Raw genomic sequence first — 20,687 nt, 5'->3', positions numbered from 1 at the left:
TGTGCCAGTTCATCTTTAATTCAACCTGCCAGACCTTCCCCAAAAGCTGCCCACAGGGCCTTGTTATTCCATGATAATTCGACAGAATACAGCATTGCATTCCACACTGGCCAACAATCAGGTTGTCCTGGTGCAGATGGACCACAGATGATGCAGCAGAAGTGATATCAAAAGACTACTCACAAACTATTTTAGGCTTAGTGGAATTGCAAAATTTAGTTTAGTTTTTTTTGTTTTTTAAATATAGCCAACAACATGTAAAATTAAAAAACACCACCAAACAAATGGTAAAAAAAATGTATAAAAATGTGATGTAAAGAATAGGTCATTTCCTGGCAATATCATAATTCAGCTTCATATGTCTGTAGAACCTTTCCCAAATTTTGGACATACATCTATCAGTGTGACTTGTCTGATGTATTGAGATCTGATTTTACGTTAAAAGATTTTCCACAATCTCAACATGATAATAGCTTCTCCCTTGTGTGAATTCTGTGATGTTTAACAAGACCTGATTGAGATGTAAAACATTTCCCACATTCTGAACATGAAAATGGCTTCTCCCCTGTGTGACTTCTCTGATGTTTTACAAGATTTGATCGATCTGTAAAACATTTCCCACATTCTGAACATGAGTATGGCTTCTCTCCTGTGTGAGTTCTCTGATGTTTAACAAGGTTTGATTGACCTGTAAAACATTTCCCACATTCTGAACATGAATATGGCTTCTCTCCTGTGTGAGTTCTGTCATGTTTAAGAAGATCTGATTTCTGGTTAAAACATCTCCCGCATTGTAAACATGAAAATGGCTTCTCCCCTGTGTGTCGTCTCTGATGTAAAACAAGATGTGATTTCTGGTTAAAAGATTTTCCACATTCTGAGCATGAATATGGCTTTTCTCCTGTGTGAATTCTCTCATGTTTAACAAGATTTGACTGACCTTTAAACAATTTCCCACATTTGGAACATGAGTATGGTTTTGCCCCTATGTGAGTTTTTTGATGGTCAAAAAGATTAGACTGTTGAGTAAAACATTTCGTACATTCGGGACATGAAAATGACTTTTTTCCTTTGTGAAATTTTGAAAGTTTAAGAAGTTCTGATTTATAAGTATAACTTCCCCTAAATTCTGAATATGAATATGGATTCTCCTCTGTATAAATTCGTTGATGTTTTTCAATTTGCTTCATAGTCAGTGATGGATCAGAAAATAGGACCTGTATAGAAGGATCAGATGATAGATCTTGGCTGTGAAGGGCTGAGGGTATATCTGGGATAATGGCATGTTCTTCATATGTATCTTGTGTGATACCACCGTCATCTGCTTTATAATCTGAAGCTATGAGATGTTCCTTTGAGGTCCTGGTACAGTCATCTGCCAAGAATAACCAATATTTTATAACATTTCTATATATATTTTCATACAAATTGTAAGGCTTGTAGCAAAATTCAAGTAAGAAAGTGGTGACAAAACAGTTAATAATCTAGCAGTAGACTTCAGAGTGAGGACCACTAGATCATGATATTTGGCCTCCAGGCTGTTCTCTTGCATATTCTGCAGCGCTTTACAGACATTGTTGGTCATTGTCCTACGTAGTGCTCACAATCTAAATTTTCTATCAGTATGTCTTATGTCTTCATTACTAAAACATGTGACTGAAGCCACACAGAAAATTGATACATCTGTTAATGCATCAATGAATGAAAAAATCAATCAATGAATAAAAAAAATATTAAAAGAGGATAGCCAAACATAATGTGAACAGGCCCCTATTTAGTGGTTATGTCACGGGGTGACTAATGCTATACAGTCTCAGAACACTTCTCACTGACAAGTGTGTGATGTGATAATAGCAGTGGTAAAAGGAGATGTTTCTGTAATGAAAAATTCTATTGTAGTAATTCTTTTTGACCACAAGATGCCGCTGTGTTAGGTAAAGGAAAAACCAGGAAGTGACGAGTTGAGGAAGTGGACTGCTGTAGTGGGGGAGAAGAAGCTGGCTGTGAGCAGTGAGAGATCTGAGGGACAATCCATTGCCATCCGCTGCCCTGCAACGCTTGTTTCAGGCCAGGGCCAGCTCTGGAGAAGCCCGAACCTGTTGCTGGTTCCCATGTCAGGAGAGTTGGAGACGATTGCTGTGCAGACGCCGCGGAGCGGATGACAAGAAGGACCAGCCCTTGTGACACCGTGTTCCAGTTGCCTGGAGGCAAAGAAATTCCTGTTTCCTTCGGAAAGTCCATCTGACTGTTCGCCCCCTTGCTAACCCGGGTAAGCGGAGCTCCGATTCACCTTTCATAAGGGTGAATAGTGTATACACGCAGTAAATAGTTTTTTTTTTTTTGGCGCCAAAAACCTAGCATAGACTGGTTCCGGCCATTTTGCTTTAAAGCGAGTTCTATCCAAACGGAGATACAGCACGTGTTGTCCTGCTATTCAAAAGAGACACTATATCCTGGATTATAGTACCAGAAGTATGTCATAAGAGGAGTTATTTGTTTCACTAAGACTTGTGCAGCTAAGCACCAACTTCTGATAAAACAAAACCGGTTGCTGAAGTCTTCCCTGCAGGGTTGGGGTAGTGTGTTGAAATGTGGATATTGGGGAGTGGGTAAGTTAAATAGTAAACTGTGATATTGTTAACCCCAGTGTGACACCGCAGGTGATCTTCCTCTGCATACTTACATTGTTTTGTTAGCTTGGTATTAATAGGTAAATTGCAGCTGCTATATATATGTAGCCGCTAGTTAAAGGCATAGTTCACTAGTTCTGACATATTAGGTCACGGTGCAGTGTCACTCAGGGGTCTCAGCCCTCGGCTGAGTGTCTTGTAATTATTGATTTCATCAGGCCTGTTAGCCTGGAGTTCACCCCAAAAGGGTATAGAGTAAAATTTATATTTCTTACTTCGTGTCTGGTGTGGTTGTGCCTGTCCGTGGAACCGCTGTATCCTAAAAGTTCCTGCAAGAGCCCCGGTAGCCAGTCGGCTGCCGTGTCTTTCCCTTCCTCCTCCCCCCTTACATTTTTGGCGTAGTCGGCAGGATACGGTGCCACCATGGACATGGACAACGCATCTGGGGACGCGCCCTTGGTGGACGCGGACCGTGTGCCTAATGGCGGGGTGGCTGTAGGTGCTGTCCTCCCGCCTGTTGCACCTACCCTTGCACCGACAGCCCCAGTCAGGTGTTTACCAGCAGGTGCCATCTTAAACCAACTGACTAAATTTGACGGACATAACATGTTGCTGACCGATTGGACTGAACGACTGAGGAGTGCGATTAAACTGTGTAATCTAGCCCCCGAACTCCAACCGGAGGTAGCGATAAATGCTCTGGAAGGGAATGCCCGACGGACAATCACATTACTGCCAGAGTCCCAGAGGAGTACGGTGACAGACATAGTAAACAGGTTGGAGAAGGTTTACGGGAACCGTGCCCCGTCAGTTGATTTACTTGCCCGGTTTGTTAATCGGAGACAGAGGGAGGGGGAGACCGTCCCTGAGTATGCTAATGAACTACAGGGGTTGTTAGCTGATGTCCGGAGGGCCGAATCCCACGCCCAGCGTGCCCCTGAGGAAGATGACGAGCTGTTGAGGGACTATTTTATTCGGGGATTATGTTTGAGTACGGTGAGGCGGGAACTACAGAACCGCGTGCTGGCGGACAAGACCCTGACCTTTGTCCAGATTCTGGAGGAGACCATCGCCAGGACTCAAATGGAGGAGCCAGAGGTGGGTCAGGTCGCCATGCAGAGAGCTGGAAGGGTGATGACCAATGCTGTAGGGGGTGAGACAGAGGCCCAGATGAGAGAAATGCAGCGTACTATAGATGCGCTAACCCAACAATTGAGCCAGGTGCAGAGTAGGGTACAGACTCCTGCTGCTGGGAACCCGTTACCAACTCCCTCAGACGGGCCCCCATGTCAATGCTCAGCAAGACCCCCCATGTGGCAAACAGAGGAACCACAGGGAAGGCCATCTCCATCACGGCCGTGGTATCGCTCTCCTCCTGACCCCCAACTGCGACAAAGGCCACCACCTCGGGAGTGGGACTATAGCAATGTTCAATGTTGGCAATGTCAAGAGTTCGGGCATATCTCAAGGAACTGCCCAGGACCGAGAAGGGCCAGGCCCAGCAACTCACCGCCGTTAAACGGGAGACCTCCGCGATAAGAGGGCGCACCGCGGGGGTATCAGGGGGCCCAAGTGCTCCAAAAAGCCCACATGATTTGATCGCAAAAAGCCCCGTGCTGGAAGTGAGTTTTGAGGGAAAGAAGGTCCCCTGCCTAGTGGATACGGGTTCTGAAGTGACAACAATGCCCTTAGACTATTTTGAACGGCATCATGGCCACCTTATGCGACCAAACACCGGAATGGTTATCCGACTGAGAGCGGCAGATAATGGAACTATCCCTGTACATGGGGTAGTCTGGATGCGGCTTCGGGCCTGTGGCCAAGAATTAGGAGTCAAGGGAGTTATCCTTGTCAAGTCTACCTACTTGCCGGAGGTCCCGGTGATTCTAGGCATGAATGTGTTGCGAGACCTGAACCACGTGCTTTTCACCAAGAAAGGACCGGAGTACTGGAAGCGGACTACGGCACATAGGCCAACACAGCAAGTTTTCCGGCAAATTGTCCAGACTTGCCGAATCCAGAAGGGACTCCCTGAAAACCACCGGCTGGGGGCGGTGTATACCCCGAATGGTGCGCCCGTAAAAATACCTCCCCGGCAGGAACGGACATTGATGTTGCCTGTGGGGACCAATCTGAATGTGGACGGATTGGATGTCGAGCTGGAACCGGTAGAGCGGTGTGAAGAGATAACTGGTGTGATGTTTGGGCGAGTGGTGGCCACAGTCCGAAACGGGCGAGTGCCGGTGCGGTGCGTGAATCTACAGGATCATGAAGTGACCCTACCAAGGAGAGTCAAGGTCGCCAGAGTCTTCCTACACCAGGGTGAGACAGCCCGGAGAAGACCCTTTACTCTTAGGGAAGAGAGAGGGGACGTTTGGACCTTGGCGGTACAGATGGATCAACCTGAAAAACCCACGCCCGAGTGGAATGGGAGGAAGATCCTGGAAATGATGGGAATAAACCGTCCCTCTTTGAGTCCAGACCAAGTACGGCTAGTGGAAGAGACCCTATGGGAGTTCCAAGCTGCATTTTCTAGGCATGACGAAGACTTTGGCTGTACGTCTGCTATCGAGCACCGAATACCGACCGGGAACACGGCCCCAATCCGTGAAAGGTATCGACAGATCCCACCAAACATGTACCAAGAAGTGAAGGAGATGTTACATCAAATGTTGGATAATGGCGTGGTACAACCAAGTCAGAGTCCGTGGGCTGCCCCGGTGGTGCTGGTCCGAAAAAAAGACGGCACCTTACGCTTCTGTGTCGACTACCGGAAGCTGAACGCAAAGACAGTGAGAGACTCTTATCCCTTGCCGCGGATCGAGGAATCCTTATCCGCATTGGGAAAGGCGAAATACTTCTCATCCCTAGACCTGGCGAGCGGATACTGGCAAGTGCCAATGGCAGCAGAAGACAGACAGAAAACAGCGTTCATCTTGCCGATGGGCTTGTATGAGTTCAGAAGGATGCCCTTTGGATTGTCCAATGCCCCCGGCACGTTCCAAAGACTCATGGAGTATTGTCTTGGTGACCTAAACTTTGAGTCAGTGCTCATCTATCTGGACGATATTGTGGTCTTCGGATCGTCCTTCGAACAACATCTTCAGAGGCTGAGACAAGTCCTGAAGCGCCTGATGGAGCATGGGCTCAAGGTCAAGCCCAAGAAGTGCCGGCTGTTCCAGACACAGATTGAGTACCTGGGGCATATTGTCTCTGCTGAGGGGGTGCAACCGGCAAGCAGCAAGGTGGAAGCGGTACAACGCTGGCCTGTCCCAAGAACCCTCAGGGAACTTCGCGCATTCTTGGGCCTAGCTGGATATTACCGGCGCTTCATAAGAAATTTTTCAAAGAAGGCAGGACCGCTGAACGAATTGCTGAGGGGGACCTCCCGGGGGCCAAAGAACCAGCCCATTCCATGGGGAGAGAAACAACAACAGGCGTTCGAGGAGTTGAAGGAAGCCCTGACGAGTGCACCAATACTCGCCTATGCGCAGTTTGACAAGCCCTTCATGTTATACACAGATGGGAGTCTCCATGGCCTAGGTGCGGTGCTCGCCCAAGAACAAGATGGCCGTGAGAGGGTCATAGCCTATGGAAGCCGGTCCCTGAGGGAGACAGAGAGGAACTTTGACAACTATAGTTCATTCAAGCTGGAACTACTGGCCCTAGTGTGGGCCATGACGGAGAAATTCTCAGAATACTTGACAGGAGCGGAAGTGACTGTTATGACCGACAACAATCCCTTGGCGCACCTAGACAATGCAAAGTTGGGTGCTTTGGAGCAGCGATGGATGGCCAGGTTGTCCAGGTACAAGTACAAGATCAAGTACCGATCCGGTAGAGAAAATGCAAATGCGGATGCCCTGTCTCGAGTGACGCCGGATGACTCCGGACGAGATAAGGATGGAGAGTTGGAAGACTCAGAGGTTCCCCACTTGGGTAGAATACCCTTGTTTGTGATACTGGCACGGACAAGTGGGGTGGTGACAGACCGACCAGTGTTGCTTGGGAAAACCCATGGAGATTGGGTATATGCTCAGAATGATGACGTGACCCTAAGAAAGATCAAGCAGTGGGTGATGGCAAAGGAGTGGCCTACCCCGATGGAGCGCAAACGCTTGCCACCTATGGGGGCAAGAGTAATGCAACAGTGGGATAGACTGAAGTGTGAGAATGGGTTACTGTACCGTAAAGTATATTTAGAGACTGAGTTGGAGGTGAGATGGCAACTAGTAATACCAAGTACCAGTGCCAGGGAAGTTGCCCGTGAGGCTCATGTGAGAGGGGCCCACTTTGGTCCTGATAAAACGTTCAAGTGGCTCCAGCGATTTGTCTATTGTCCTGGTCTTGAGCAGACAGTGCAGGACGTGTGCCAAGCCTGCAGGGCCTGTGAGCTCGCTAAACCCCCAGAACAAAGGGCCCCCACTCAGACGATTAGGACCACTGCGCCGTTGGAGGTGCTGATGATTGATTATGTCCTGATAGGACACTCCAACAGCGGACATCAGTACTGTTTGGTAATGACCGATCACTTTACCAAGTTTGCAGTAGCAGTAGCTACGAAAGATCAGACTGCCGAATCTGCCGCCAGGGCTGTGTGTAAGCACTTCATCCAAGTGTATGGGTGCCCCACTCGTATTCACTCAGATCAGGGGGCATGTTTTCAGGGGCGGCTCATGTCGGAGTTGTATCGGGTGTATGGTATCCACAGATCCCGGACGACTCCTTATCACCCAGAGGGGAATGGGGCCTGTGAGCGATTCAATCGCACCCTCCTTCAGATGTTGCGAACGTTGGAGAAAGATCAAAAAGCTCGGTGGCCAGAGAGCTTAGCTGAGTTGCTCTGGGCCTATAATAATCGGGTCCATAGTACCACCGGCTACACGCCATACCTGATGCTGTTTGGGCATCCCGGACGGGAGATTGAAGAATTGAACTTGACAAATCCTGAGAGAGAGGGCGCTCGCTCGCCCGATGACTGGGTAGAACTACACCGTCGAAAACTGCAGACCATACACCGATTGGTGATTGACAAAACCCGACTGTCCAGTCACCCAAACAAGACCCCGGTTCAACATGAACCCTTCCAACCTGGGGACAGGGTGTTAGTAAGGGCCAAGAGACCCTCGGGAAAGTTGGATGATCGGTGGGAGGCAATGCCATATCGAGTAAAACGAAGGGTCATCCCTGACGGACCGGTGTATGAGTTAGAGCCTGAAAGGGGTGAAGGAGTTACCCGGACTCTTCACCGTAATATGCTCAGACCTTGTAATTCAGAGACTCCCACAACGGAGACTGAGGTGCATCGGTTGAATCCGACAGCCCCAACCTTCACACCTGCTGCACAGATTGATCCCGATGAGTGGTGGGATGTACCAGTTCCCATGTCTGAAACGGTTCCAGCCGTGGTGATCTTACCTCCACGGGAGGGGACGACACTAATGGCTGCTCCTGTACAGGAACCTGAGCCGACCTGTGGGAATGAAGTGACTGATGCCCCGACTTTACGCAGAACGCCAAGGTCTAATGCTGGGGTTCCCCCACAGCGATACGCCCAGGATGAGTTTGTCTGGGGAGGTCTGTCGAGGACGCCGACCTCTAGTGGGGTGGTGTGTCACGGGGTGACTAATGCTATACAGTCTCAGAACACTTCTCACTGACAAGTGTGTGATGTGATAATAGCAGTGGTAAAAGGAGATGTTTCTGTAATGAAAAATTCTATTGTAGTAATTCTTTTTGACCACAAGATGCCGCTGTGTTAGGTAAAGGAAAAACCAGGAAGTGACGAGTTCAGGAAGTGGACTGCTGTAGTGGGGGAGAAGAAGCTGGCTGTGAGCAGTGAGAGATCTGAGGGACAATCCATTGCCATCCGCTGCCCTGCAACGCTTGTTTCAGGCCAGGGCCAGCTCTGGAGAAGCCCGAACCTGTTGCTGGTTCCCATGTCAGGAGAGTTGGAGACGATTGCTGTGCAGACGCCGCGGAGCGGATGACAAGAAGGACCAGCCCTTGTGACACCGTGTTCCAGTTGCCTGGAGGCAAAGAAATTCCTGTTTCCTTCGGAAAGTCCATCTGACTGTTCGCCCCCTTGCTAACCCGGGTAAGCGGAGCTCCGATTCACCTTTCATAAGGGTGAATAGTGTATACACGCAGTAAATAGTTTTTTTTTTTTTGGCGCCAAAAACCTAGCATAGACTGGTTCCGGCCATTTTGCTTTAAAGCGAGTTCTATCCAAACGGAGATACAGCACGTGTTGTCCTGCTATTCAAAAGAGACACTATATCCTGGATTATAGTACCAGAAGTATGTCATAAGAGGAGTTATTTGTTTCACTAAGACTTGTGCAGCTAAGCACCAACTTCTGATAAAACAAAACCGGTTGCTGAAGTCTTCCCTGCAGGGTTGGGGTAGTGTGTTGAAATGTGGATATTGGGGAGTGGGTAAGTTAAATAGTAAACTGTGATATTGTTAACCCCAGTGTGACACCGCAGGTGATCTTCCTCTGCATACTTACATTGTTTTGTTAGCTTGGTATTAATAGGTAAATTGCAGCTGCTATATATATGTAGCCGCTAGTTAAAGGCATAGTTCACTAGTTCTGACATATTAGGTCACGGTGCAGTGTCACTCAGGGGTCTCAGCCCTCGGCTGAGTGTCTTGTAATTATTGATTTCATCAGGCCTGTTAGCCTGGAGTTCACCCCAAAAGGGTATAGAGTAAAATTTATATTTCTTACTTCGTGTCTGGTGTGGTTGTGCCTGTCCGTGGAACCGCTGTATCCTAAAAGTTCCTGCAAGAGCCCCGGTAGCCAGTCGGCTGCCGTGTCTTTCCCTTCCTCCTCCCCCCTTACAGTTACAACTCACCTGTAGGAATCTCCTCCTTACACTCCTCATCACCCCTCACATATGTCTCAGGAACAACAATAATGTTCAGACCTTCACCCGGATACAAAAGCTGTGAAACAAATACTGTAAAAGTCACCAGACGGATGGAGAAGTCACATGGGATGTTTTATAGGAGAAGAAAAGATCATTCATTATCATGACCACCAAAAGTGACAGCAGGAGTTATCTGACCAAATAGCTGCAGGTCTCCTGGATAAATCCACCATATTGATTTGTTATCCCAACCAGCAGCCTCTATAGACAGAGAACTGTGAGAAGATCCAGGCAACATATCATGTCTATGGTCAGCTTTATCCTGCCATCTCCACCTTTCTCATTACACAAGTAGAAAACATCTAATACTGTGGGATAAAACCAGACTGACCACGAGACCTTCACAGCCCTTCTACAGGGCAGAAGATTTCATGTCACTTTATCTCCATCTACCTGATCATCCTGGAGGACATTTTCTTCCTTACAGTCCGGTGGTAGAAGAGGACTGGGACATCTCTCCGGTGATGTTCTCTTACTGGATGGAACTGGAGGAAACACATACAGGGACTGAATTCATTCTTTCCATACAGATAATGAGAGGCCGTGTGTATTTAGTCATGTCTATTACCTGCTGATGTGAGGGGCTGCTGATCCTCCATCATCACCTCCTTGTACACATCTTTGTGTCCTTCTAAATACTCCCACTCCTCCATGGAGAAATAGACAGTGACATCCTGACACCTTATAGGAACCTGACAACACAATGATACAGTCATCACCAGATCCCTTCATAGTGCTCCTGTATAATGTCCCAGCATTCCCAGCAGTGTCACCTCTCCAGTCAGCAGCTCAATCATCTTGTTGGTGAGATCTAGAATCTTCTGTCTATTGATATCCTCATGTATCAGGGAGTGAGGTGGAGGCCCCAGGATTGGGCTCGGGGTTCTCCCCCATCCTTCAGATACAGAAGCCTGACAGCGCCCACTAGAGGTCTTCTTCACTACTGTGTAATCCTGTTTATGGAGAGACACATTAATAAATATCACTCCATCCATTCCCAGAGTCCCTCACCTCTCCAGTCATATCATCTGTTATTACTATAGATAAGAATGATGTAATGTGACATCATCAGAATCTCTCACCTCTCCAGTAAGCTGGTACAGGATCTCTAGGGTCAGATTTATTATACTTTCTGCCATCTTGTCCCTTTTTCTCTCCATCCTTGGATCACTCAGGATAATTATCTTATATGTCCATGGATCCTGTATTGTAGAAACATGTATACACTCACTGACAAAAAACAAAACACAAATGTCAGACTGCTGTAAAACTCTTCCTGCAGTTTCGGTAGATATGTAAATGATTATAGGTGTGGTCAGCCTACACTTTGGGCCACAAGAGTGCTTAAAAGTGCTTCCCTGTTGCCCTCTAAAAAGGCTCTCAGAGTAACCTGAGCTGGTGCACTTGTACCAAGGCCTAGAAACATTTGGGGGGACCCATAAAGTGTCTCTTCCCAATAAAAGAAGATCACTACTATAACCGATATGTTATATTTCGGGGCCTGTGTGATGTTGTTATAAGTAAGTTCTGTATGTTCTGTTCTGCTCCATGGTAGCAATCCGAAGAGTTTTATTGATTGATTGCATGAAGCGCTCCACTTCACCATTGGCTTGAGGCCAGTAAGGAGTTATTTTCCTGTGGTTAAAACCAAGATAAGTTGCAAAAGACTGACAATGGGCCACCTTTCAATAGTGCAGATTTTCAGTCTTTTGCAACTTATCTTGGTTTTAACCACAGGAAAATAACTCCTTACTGGCCTCAAGCCAATGGTGAAGTGGAGCGCTTCATGCAATCAATCAATAAAACTCTTCGGATTGCTACCATGGAACAGTACAGTTCCTTAGACAGTACGGAGCCACCCCACACTCTACTACAGGAACTCTGCCAGCGACTGCGCTTTTCGGCAGGCCTTTGCGCATTAAGCTTCCAAACATCCCAGTAGTTCACGTCCAGACTCCATTGGTCCTCAATGATTCCCTTGCCATAGGCAGGATGAAAAGATATGCAGATAAGAGAAGTTGTCACTTCAAACAGCTGGATGTGGGAGACTGGGTCCTTGTTAAAAGGCTGAGACCCAGTGACAAGTTATCATCCCCTTATCATCCAGAACCCTTTCAAGTCACACACGTCAAAGGTACCATGGATACTGCTCAACGCCAGGGTCATCAAGTGACACGAAATGTCTCCCATTTTAAAAAGCTTCGTGACTACAACCCAGGAGCCGGTGCAGAGGAGACAGATGATGAGGACATTTCACCAGGTACAACTGGTTCAGCAACACCAACAAGAGATACCGAAAATTCACAGACTGTTTCTGATAACGAGATGTCTCAACGCTACCCGACAAGGATACGTCGAAGGCCACCAACGCACCTCAGGGACTATGTTCTGCAGTAATACTTTCTTTTCAGTTCGGACCTTTTATTTATTGTCCATTCATAATGTTTGCATTTTATTTTATTTTTTTTTTATAAGAAGGGGAGAGATGTGATGTTGTTATAAGTATGTTCTGTATGTTCTGTTCTGCTTACTTATTCTGCTTTGTCTGCCTAGCAACAGTGAGGTAGTAATGGAGGAGGAGCTGAGCTTAGGGGGAGGAGTTGTTAGACAGGGAGCCATGATGGAAGCATGGAATAAAGTGTTCTGATCTACAAGAGTAACCATTTCATAGTGGACTTATTCCAGAAGATCTGCATCCTCACTACAACACTACAGCCTGGTACAGATTTTCCATTGGGAAAGATTTATGACGACTGACATTATTAACGTGAGTTTTCATAACCCCTGAACTGGCTGAGGGTGCACCTCCTCATACATTAGGTGCACCCTCCACCGACCATGCAAGAAGAAAGAAATCTAGGCCAGCTCATAGCAGGAATACATTTCTCGCATCATTTATGTCAGATTTCTTGCGTAAATGGTAATACATTTGGCAGGCGTACTAGCCCCGCCCCTTTTTAGGCAAGTGGTAAAGGAAAAGAAAAAGTAAATAGCAAAAAAGTTTGAAAAAAATTTGATATTTCAATAAAAGATTTTTACCTTAAATGTGGTATTATGTACTGTAATTGCTAAAGCTTACAGATATACAGAAATACTACCGTAGTAATAACCTGAATTTGCACCGCACCAAATATCCCTTATACGGCCACACAAGTAAAAAAAAAAAAGTACTGGCTTTTGGAATGCGGCAATGTAAGAAAATCCAAAATTGGCTCAGTAATAAAAGATTAAGGAAGGGGTTAATGATACGCGTGCCCTGGTGACAATGACGGTGACTATACACATATACATACCTCAACCTGTACAGTTGTATACTGTATATATACTCTCTCTGGGGTTACAGGACCTGTGATGATGTCATAGTCATGTGATCAGTCACATGTGGGAGGAGTCAAGCGATCACTTGATCAGGTGTTACCGGGTTACGTGTTCAGTGTATACATGTGCTGGATGAGCTGAAGTGTACGTGTCAGGATCAGGATGTAGTTACTGTGTGGATGTAGCAGTGATGTGTGTGTATGACGTGGATGAAGCAGAATCATGTGTGTGTGACGTGCGTGTAGTAGAGCTGTGTGTGTTAATGGGGTATTCCTACTTGTTTTTACATCCTGGAGAAGCTTTCTTGCACATTCATTCTGCTTACTTCCAGTGGATCGATCCATGGTCATGTGACGGATTTCTCATTGGTTTGAGTTGTCCTCTGATAAGATATTTCGCTGCAGAAGTTTAACCAATTGTTGAAGTTCGGGTTAACTCTGCTACAACTGTAGCCGACGGTAACAAACATGGCTGGCCCAGAAGCCACCAAACACTGGTTCCTCTCCTTACATTTTCTTTTTTTTTTTTTTTAATTTGATTTTTATTGAGGGGAAAAAGCAAAAAGGGAAATTTTCAATACATAAAACAGTAACAAACAAGAGAAAAATCCACAAAGTTCCGAACAGTAAAGTATTGCATACAAGGTCAGTGCAACAATACGCAAACTGGGTGTAAAGGCACCACACAAATAATCAAATATAGAAAGACCAGAAAGTCGGTTACACACAGGAAGCTTAGATAACAGGAACCGTGGTAAAACAGAGATAACAAAGGAAGACAGAAGCTCGGGGAAAGGAATAAGAGGGAAACACCAAAGGGGAGGGAGACGGGAGAGAGGGAGAAACGAAAGAGAGAAAAGGAAAGTAAAACCTGACAACAGAGAGAAACAGGAAAAACAAACATATTCAAGAACAGTATACCTGGGTACAATACCAAAAATACATGGAGTACAGCAAATAAAGAAAATGAAGCCACCTGGAATCATCAAGCAGTTAACAAGTTTAAGGGGTCCCCGCGGGGTCAACCTGAGATCGCAAGGAAGAAGAGGCCTTACTAGCTTCCATATACGAGATCCAGAGGGACCACTGGGTGCGAAATTTGGAGTAAGTATGGTTTTTGTTGGCCAACATACGTTCCAGAGTACACGCTAAATCAACATGATGGATTAACTCAGCTATAGTCAGACAAAGAGCGGACTTCCACTGACGAGCGATCATAGCCCGAGCCGCTAGCACAATTTGCCCTAGAACAACCTGCGACCCCATGGAAGCTAATCTCTCCTTACATTTTCTTAAGACCTGGGATTCAGTGTGGTTAAGTGAGAGAATGGCCCCTTAGTCCCTTCTTCCGTAACCTTATGTTCACCCCGGGCAGTTCTGCAGACATATTTCTTTGTTGGCGGATCCCTTCCTCTGGCTCAGATGTGCGCTATTAATCCAAATTACAACCTAGTCTACAATTGTGACCTGTTAGAACTGCAGTGTCTGGCAGTCTACTAGTGGCTGCCACATAGATCTATAATGAAGGCACGTTCTTCATGACATGCCCATCATAATTCAAAACTGTGTCTTGCAATACTTGAGTTCTGGGTACTCACTGTGCCAAAATTTTTTGTTTACAAGAAACACACCTCATCCTCTCCATTACTGGAATTTAACTCAAACCATGGGAGCAGTACTCCCAAAAGTCATCTTCATAAGCTGTATTGCAGGGGTTTCCTTTCTAACACTTAGCTCTCTTTATTGGAAACCCAAAAAAACTAAGACCCCGAGAGAAGATGTGTGAATGTATTGTTCTGCCTTATATTATTATGACTGATACACTTTTCTTTGCTTTGTCCAGGGGCGTAACTACTGGGGTAGCAGCGATAGCGGCTGCCACAGGGCCCTGGACATTAGGGGGCCCGGCGACAGCTGCTATTCGCTGCGTTTTTAAAAAAAAATAGGCCGTTAACAGGCCCTATTTACATACCGATCCTGGTTCCTGCCCACGGCCGCCTGCGCCTCTTCTTCTGCAGAGGCCACTGTGACCAGGAGCGGGGAATCGGTAAGTAAAGCCACAGTCCCCACAAACACTATTATTATACTTGGAGTCTTTTCAGAACTCCGAGTATAATGATCGGAGGCCCAGTGGAGGTAAGAGAGCATAAAAAACTGTGTTACTTACTTCTCCTGGCTCCAGGCAGGCTTCAGGCCTACTTGAGTGGTGCATAAGGACGCAGGCCCAGGTCACGTGACATCTTGTATGTTATTGAAGATGGCCAACATCAGCAAGGACCGCATCGGAGCCAGGGAGAGTTAAGTAACAGTGTTTTTTATGTTTATATCCTTCTCTGGATCTCTGATTAATATACTCTGGGGTCTGGAAAAAGACCTCAGAGTATAATAATTGTACATGGGTGTCTACAATGGGGCATAATACTGTGTGCAGGGGCCACTATGGGGCATAATACTGTGTGCAGGGGCCACTATGGGGCATAATACTGTGTGTGTAGGGGCCAATAGGGGAAATAATACAGTGTGGAAGAGTCACTATGGGGCAATAAAAGTATATGCAGGGGCCACTATGGGACATAATAGTGCATGCAGGAATGCGGGGGGGAGGGGGTTTGGTCGGTCGGGGTCTTTGGCGTCAGTTGGGGGAGGCCATGTCAAGAGTTTGCCACAGGGCCCCGCCGTTCCTAGTTACGCCACTGCCTTTGTCCTATCCCGATTCAAATCCTCTAGATCCAACTATCTCTCTGATAATGTTTGGATGGTGGAGATGATCAGATAAGTTGAAGTGACTGGGCCTTGACTTCACTAGAGGTGTCCGAGGCCTTCTATTATATTGTGTAAGCTTAGTTATTAAAGGTTTTACATTTTTCTGTTTTTTATGTGGTAATACCTATTATTTATTATCTCCATATGTCAGATATTATTTTTTTTATTTCACATTCTTTTTTTATGCCAACATTTTTCAATAATACCATGAGAAAGTGGAAAATATTTCCAGATAAAATCTATAAATCGATGTAAAAAAAAGTACAGTTACCTAAAAGAAAACAAGAATAACATGAAAAATCACTTCTTGCATTATAAAATGTTTTCTTATGTCAACGTTACACCAGATTATTGCAACTAAAATAGGATACAGAGGACAACAGTGAGGCATCTGCCTTTATATTTCTTGGAAGAATGAAATTACAGCTGTGGCCAAAATTATTGGTACCTTCCATTAAAAATATAAAACTTCTACAATGGTCACTGAAATAACTTGAAATTGACAAAAGGATTAACAAATGTAAATTTATTATATTGGTCCCTTAACTTAATAGTTAGTTGTACAACTTTTTGAGGCAATCCCATGATTTCTGTAACTCTCAGTGAGACTTCTGCCCCATCCACAGTATTTTGGCCATTCCTCGTGAACAGACTGCTCCAACTGTCTCAGATTTGAAGAGCACCTTCTCCATTTCATCTCATTCCACATATGTTCAGTAGGATAGATCAAAGACCCTTAATTCTAGGTTTAGATCAAGGCTCATCGAAGGTCGCTTCAGTATAGACTAGAGATGAGCGAGTAGTATTCGATCGAATAGTCGAATATTGAGGCCTACTCAAATCGAATTTCAAATTTTCGAATATTTCACTACTCACTCATCTCTACTGTATACGTTTTTTTAATGCATACCTTGTCCTAGTTCCTGTTCCACCTCCCCTGCATACTTATTGGTGTAAAAAAAAAACGCCAGGGAAGGTGGGAGGGGAATCGAACTTTTACTGCATTTACCGCGTGGTATTCGACCGAGTACCAGTACTTCGAATACCGTAATATTCGATCGAAAACCTACTCGATCGAATACTATTCACTCATCTCTAGTACAGACCATTGTTTTGCTCTTTGCCTTTCTTGGATGTTTTTAGCTGTGTGCCCATGACTTGAAACCGAGACCAAGTTTTCTGAAACTGGGTAGCACATTTCGCTCCAGAATGCCTTGATAGTCGTGAGATTTCCTTGTACCCTGTACAGATTCAAGACTCCCTATACTAGATGCAGCAAAGCTGTCCCAAAACGTAACCAAGCCTCTTCTATGTTTACAGTAGGTGCGATGTTCTATTCTTTGTATGGTTTATTACAAATTTTATTGATGGTTTACAATAAGGGTGGTGAAAAATGCAACAACAGAGAATTACATAACTCATGGTATGGGGACAGGAATAGAAAATAGGGGAATGGATAGGCTACACAGGAGAGGACAACAGAGGGGGATAAAACTGACTTCTCACAGTCTGAATTCTCTGAAGTGAAAGGGTATGTTCACACTACCGTTATTGGGGTCGGTTGTTGTTATCCATTATAGGACATTAACAGTAGTATTCCATTGCGTTCCATTGACTATAACACAAAAAACATGGCAGATGTTTTCATCTTTCATATTTACTTTTGTAAAGGAAGGAAAAATCCTGTATGTGCAATTGGGGTAAACCTGGCATTGTGTTATGACAGATGAGAGCAATAGATCATAAATAACAGTAGTGTTAATAAGTCACTTCTCACATTCTAAACATATATTTGTCTTCTCCCCTGTGTGAATTCTTTGATGTGTAACCAGATTTGATTTAACACTAAAACATTTGCCACACTCTGAACATGAATTTGGTTTCTCGCCTGTGTGAATTCTTTGATGGCTAATAAGAGTTGCTCTTTGTGTAAAACATTTCCCACATTCTGAACACAGATATGGCTTCTCACCTGTGTGAGTTCTTTGATGACTAATAAGATTTGCTTTTTGTGCAAAACATTTGTCACATTCTGAACATGAATATGGCTTCTCCCCTTTATGAATTCTCTGATGTGTAACAAGACTTGATTTAACACTAAAATATTTCCCACATTCTGCACATACATTTGGCTTCTCTCCTGTGTGAATTCTCTGATGGCTAACAAGATTTGCTTTTTGAGCAAAACTTTTCCCACATTCTGAACACGAATATGGCTTCTCCCCTTTATGAATTCTCTGATGTGTAAGAAGACTTGATTTAGCACTAAAATATTTCCCACATTCTGAACAAAAATATGGCTTTTCCCCTGTGTGAGTTCTTTGATGGATAATAAGATTTGATATTTGTGCAAAACATTTCTCACATTCTGAACATGAAAATGGTTTCTCCCCTTTGTGAATTCTCTGATGCCTAGCAAGATCTGATTTCTGGTAGAAACATTTCCCACATTCTGAACATGAAAAAGCCTTCTTCCCTGTGTGAATTCTTTGATGTGTAACAAGAACTGATTTCTGGGTAAAACATTTCCCACATTCTGGGCATGAATATGGCTTCTCCTCTGTGTGAGTTCTTTGATGTACAACACTCCTTTTGTCCCTTCTATTTTGCTTCTCAGTCTGTGATGTATCAGAAGATAGGACTTGTATAGAAGGAACAGGTGATGGATCGTTGCTGTGAAGGGCTGAAGGTCTATCTGGGATAATGACATGTTCTTCATATGTATCTTGTGTGATACCACTATCTTTTTTATAGTCCATAGATAGGAGATGTTCCTTTGAGCTCCTGGTACTGTCATCTGCCAAAAATAAAACTAATTTTATTATTTTTGTTAAATATAACCCCTAACATTATATTGATAGTTTATAATATTTCTATAATACAACAGTCCATACAAATTTCAGGCCTCTGCATTACTGTATAAAAGCTTTATAAAATAGAAATGTTATTAGATTATTTTTTTGCCAACTAACAAAATGCAAAATCAATGAAGAAAAGAGAAGATAAATCCCATCAATATTTTGCATGATCTTTGCCCTTTGCTTTACATCATTTCTTCTCAGTTTGACAGTTTTTGAGGGAACTTAACAGATAGGTTGTTCCAGACATCTCGGAGAACTAAGAACAGATTGTCTGTGGATGTAGGCCTGCTCCAATCCTTCTATCTCTTCATGTCATCCCAGACAGACTGGATCATGTTGAGATCAGGGCTCTATGGGCCCATGTCATCACTTCCAGAACTCCTCTTCCAAAGGGCGCTCACATCAAACAGTGATAGGATTTAGATTTCTCATTTATTCATTCACTTTACTTTGTTACTTAGGCATTCTGGTTTTTATACCAATTTATTTGTGTAGAGGACAGGATACCATACAATTTTGTAATATACATGATTTTACAATTTTGCTTACACTTCTTTATGCTATCAATGCAGTAGTCTGCCTCTAATATAATACTAGTATGGTCCATTGTTATTCCTTTGAAAGGAATCTGTGGAAGAACTGAAATGGATTAAACGTGGAGACATTTGTCCAGCAGGCATCTATACAGTGAATGCTGTGGTGAGCTAGCTACTGAGCATATATTTGTAATAAACCAAATTTGCTTGTATAGTGAGGGTCTAAAAGCCTGGCTATCAAATATGGGGATAACGTCCATCCTTAGGGAGAGACCACCTTTTCAGGTGTGTGGAGACTTATACAGCCATAGTTGCTCCACTGCAAGGGAACATGGGAGGAATATGCAAATCTGTCTCCCAGGATGTAAACAGGGAGACAGTGCCTCTGTTATGCTGCCCTCTATGGTAAGCACCCTGAACATCATGCCCGACTTTCCCAGAAGTCTTTACTGCATAATGTGGGGTTATAAATAAATCAATTTCTCAGCTATGGACGGCACCATTTCTGTCTGGTTGGACTTCATCAGCACAGCCTAGAGAGAACAGATTTGGTAGAAGTGAGAGGCTGAGAGACCAGATTATGGGGATAACGTCCATCCTTGGGGAGAGACCACCTTCTCAGGTGTGTGGAGACTTATACAGCCATAGTTGCTCCACTGCAAGGGAACATGGGAAGAATATGCAAATCTGTCTCCCAAGATGTAAACAGGGAGACAGTGCCTCTGTTATGCTGCCCTCTATGGCTATCAAATAGTCATTCATTGGCTTGGTTCTAATGATAAGAAATACAACTTGCTTCTTGTTATGTGTCCCTCATGTCCAAGGATGTAGTTTTTTTAGAATTGCCATGGTTGGTCTTGGTCAGCATCACAGCCATGGTCATCACCACAATAAAGCTCCACTTCATCCTCCAACTCCTTCTCGAATCCAGGAACCAGACCTAGTTCCTCATTTTTCTACATTTTCCTACATTTCTTCCTGCACATCATACCATCTATGCTGGTTTCCAACAGCTCCAGAGTAATAATAAAAATTTGGAAGCTGTTGTTCTTCCACCTCCCTCTAACATAAATATAAACAGTTGAAATCACCATGTCCAGTTTTCCCTACTGTGAAATATGGTGGCCTCCTCAAAGAGCCTCAGGAGGCGGCACACTTCTCTGATAAATTTCCGCTACCTGATCTCAAAATAATAATGCTGTCCCTTTGGTCTGCTGCTTGCAGTAATCATTGACCACTTTCTGTTCCTTGTGTAGACAGTCCAGCATATACAAGCTTGAGTTCCAATAAGCATCGCAGACCACTATTGCAATTCCAGGAGGGTATTCTTAGCCACATAAGAAAAGATGAAATGCCCAGGCAATTTCCTGGCTTTCCCAGCAAAGTAAAATATTACCAAAACCCAACAAGCTAAGATGAAACTCTGAAAATGTCATAGTGACAGTAGATGCTGAAAAACTCAGATGTGAATATGAACCAGAACCCTTAAGGTAAGTTCACACGTAGAAATTTGGCACTGAATTTGATGCTGAATTTCCCAAGCAGAATCCTCTTCAAATTTGGAAAGCAGAAATTTTCTGACAAGGATTTTGAAGCTGAATTTGAAGCAGCATTTGTACAGCCCAAATTCCAAATTCCGTGTCCA

The 20,687-nt window shown here is 44.5% G+C and overlaps 1 protein-coding gene and 1 pseudogene across 1 annotated transcript; both read right to left on the bottom strand.

The window, feature by feature from the left end:
* Positions 1–12,892, bottom strand: part of LOC142209080 (uncharacterized) — a 69,668-nt pseudogene extending 56,776 nt beyond the window's left edge.
* A 4,440-nt stretch (positions 12,893–17,332) lies between these two features.
* On the bottom strand, positions 17,333–19,949 carry LOC142209079 (uncharacterized). Its single transcript, XM_075278022.1, has 2 exons — positions 19,889–19,949; positions 17,333–18,442 (listed from the first exon to the last, which is right to left on the bottom strand). Exons 1-2 carry the CDS (start codon positions 19,947–19,949, stop codon positions 17,412–17,414), a joined length of 1,092 nt encoding a protein of 363 aa, XP_075134123.1. The 3' UTR covers positions 17,333–17,411.
* Between the last annotated feature and the right edge of the window lie 738 nt (positions 19,950–20,687).

This window comes from Leptodactylus fuscus, chromosome 6 (assembly GCF_031893055.1).
Source record: "Leptodactylus fuscus isolate aLepFus1 chromosome 6, aLepFus1.hap2, whole genome shotgun sequence".
NCBI classification, from domain to species: domain Eukaryota; kingdom Metazoa; phylum Chordata; class Amphibia; order Anura; family Leptodactylidae; genus Leptodactylus; species Leptodactylus fuscus.
Note: the sequence above shows the minus strand (reverse complement) of the source record. Positions and strands in the feature narration are given on the sequence as shown.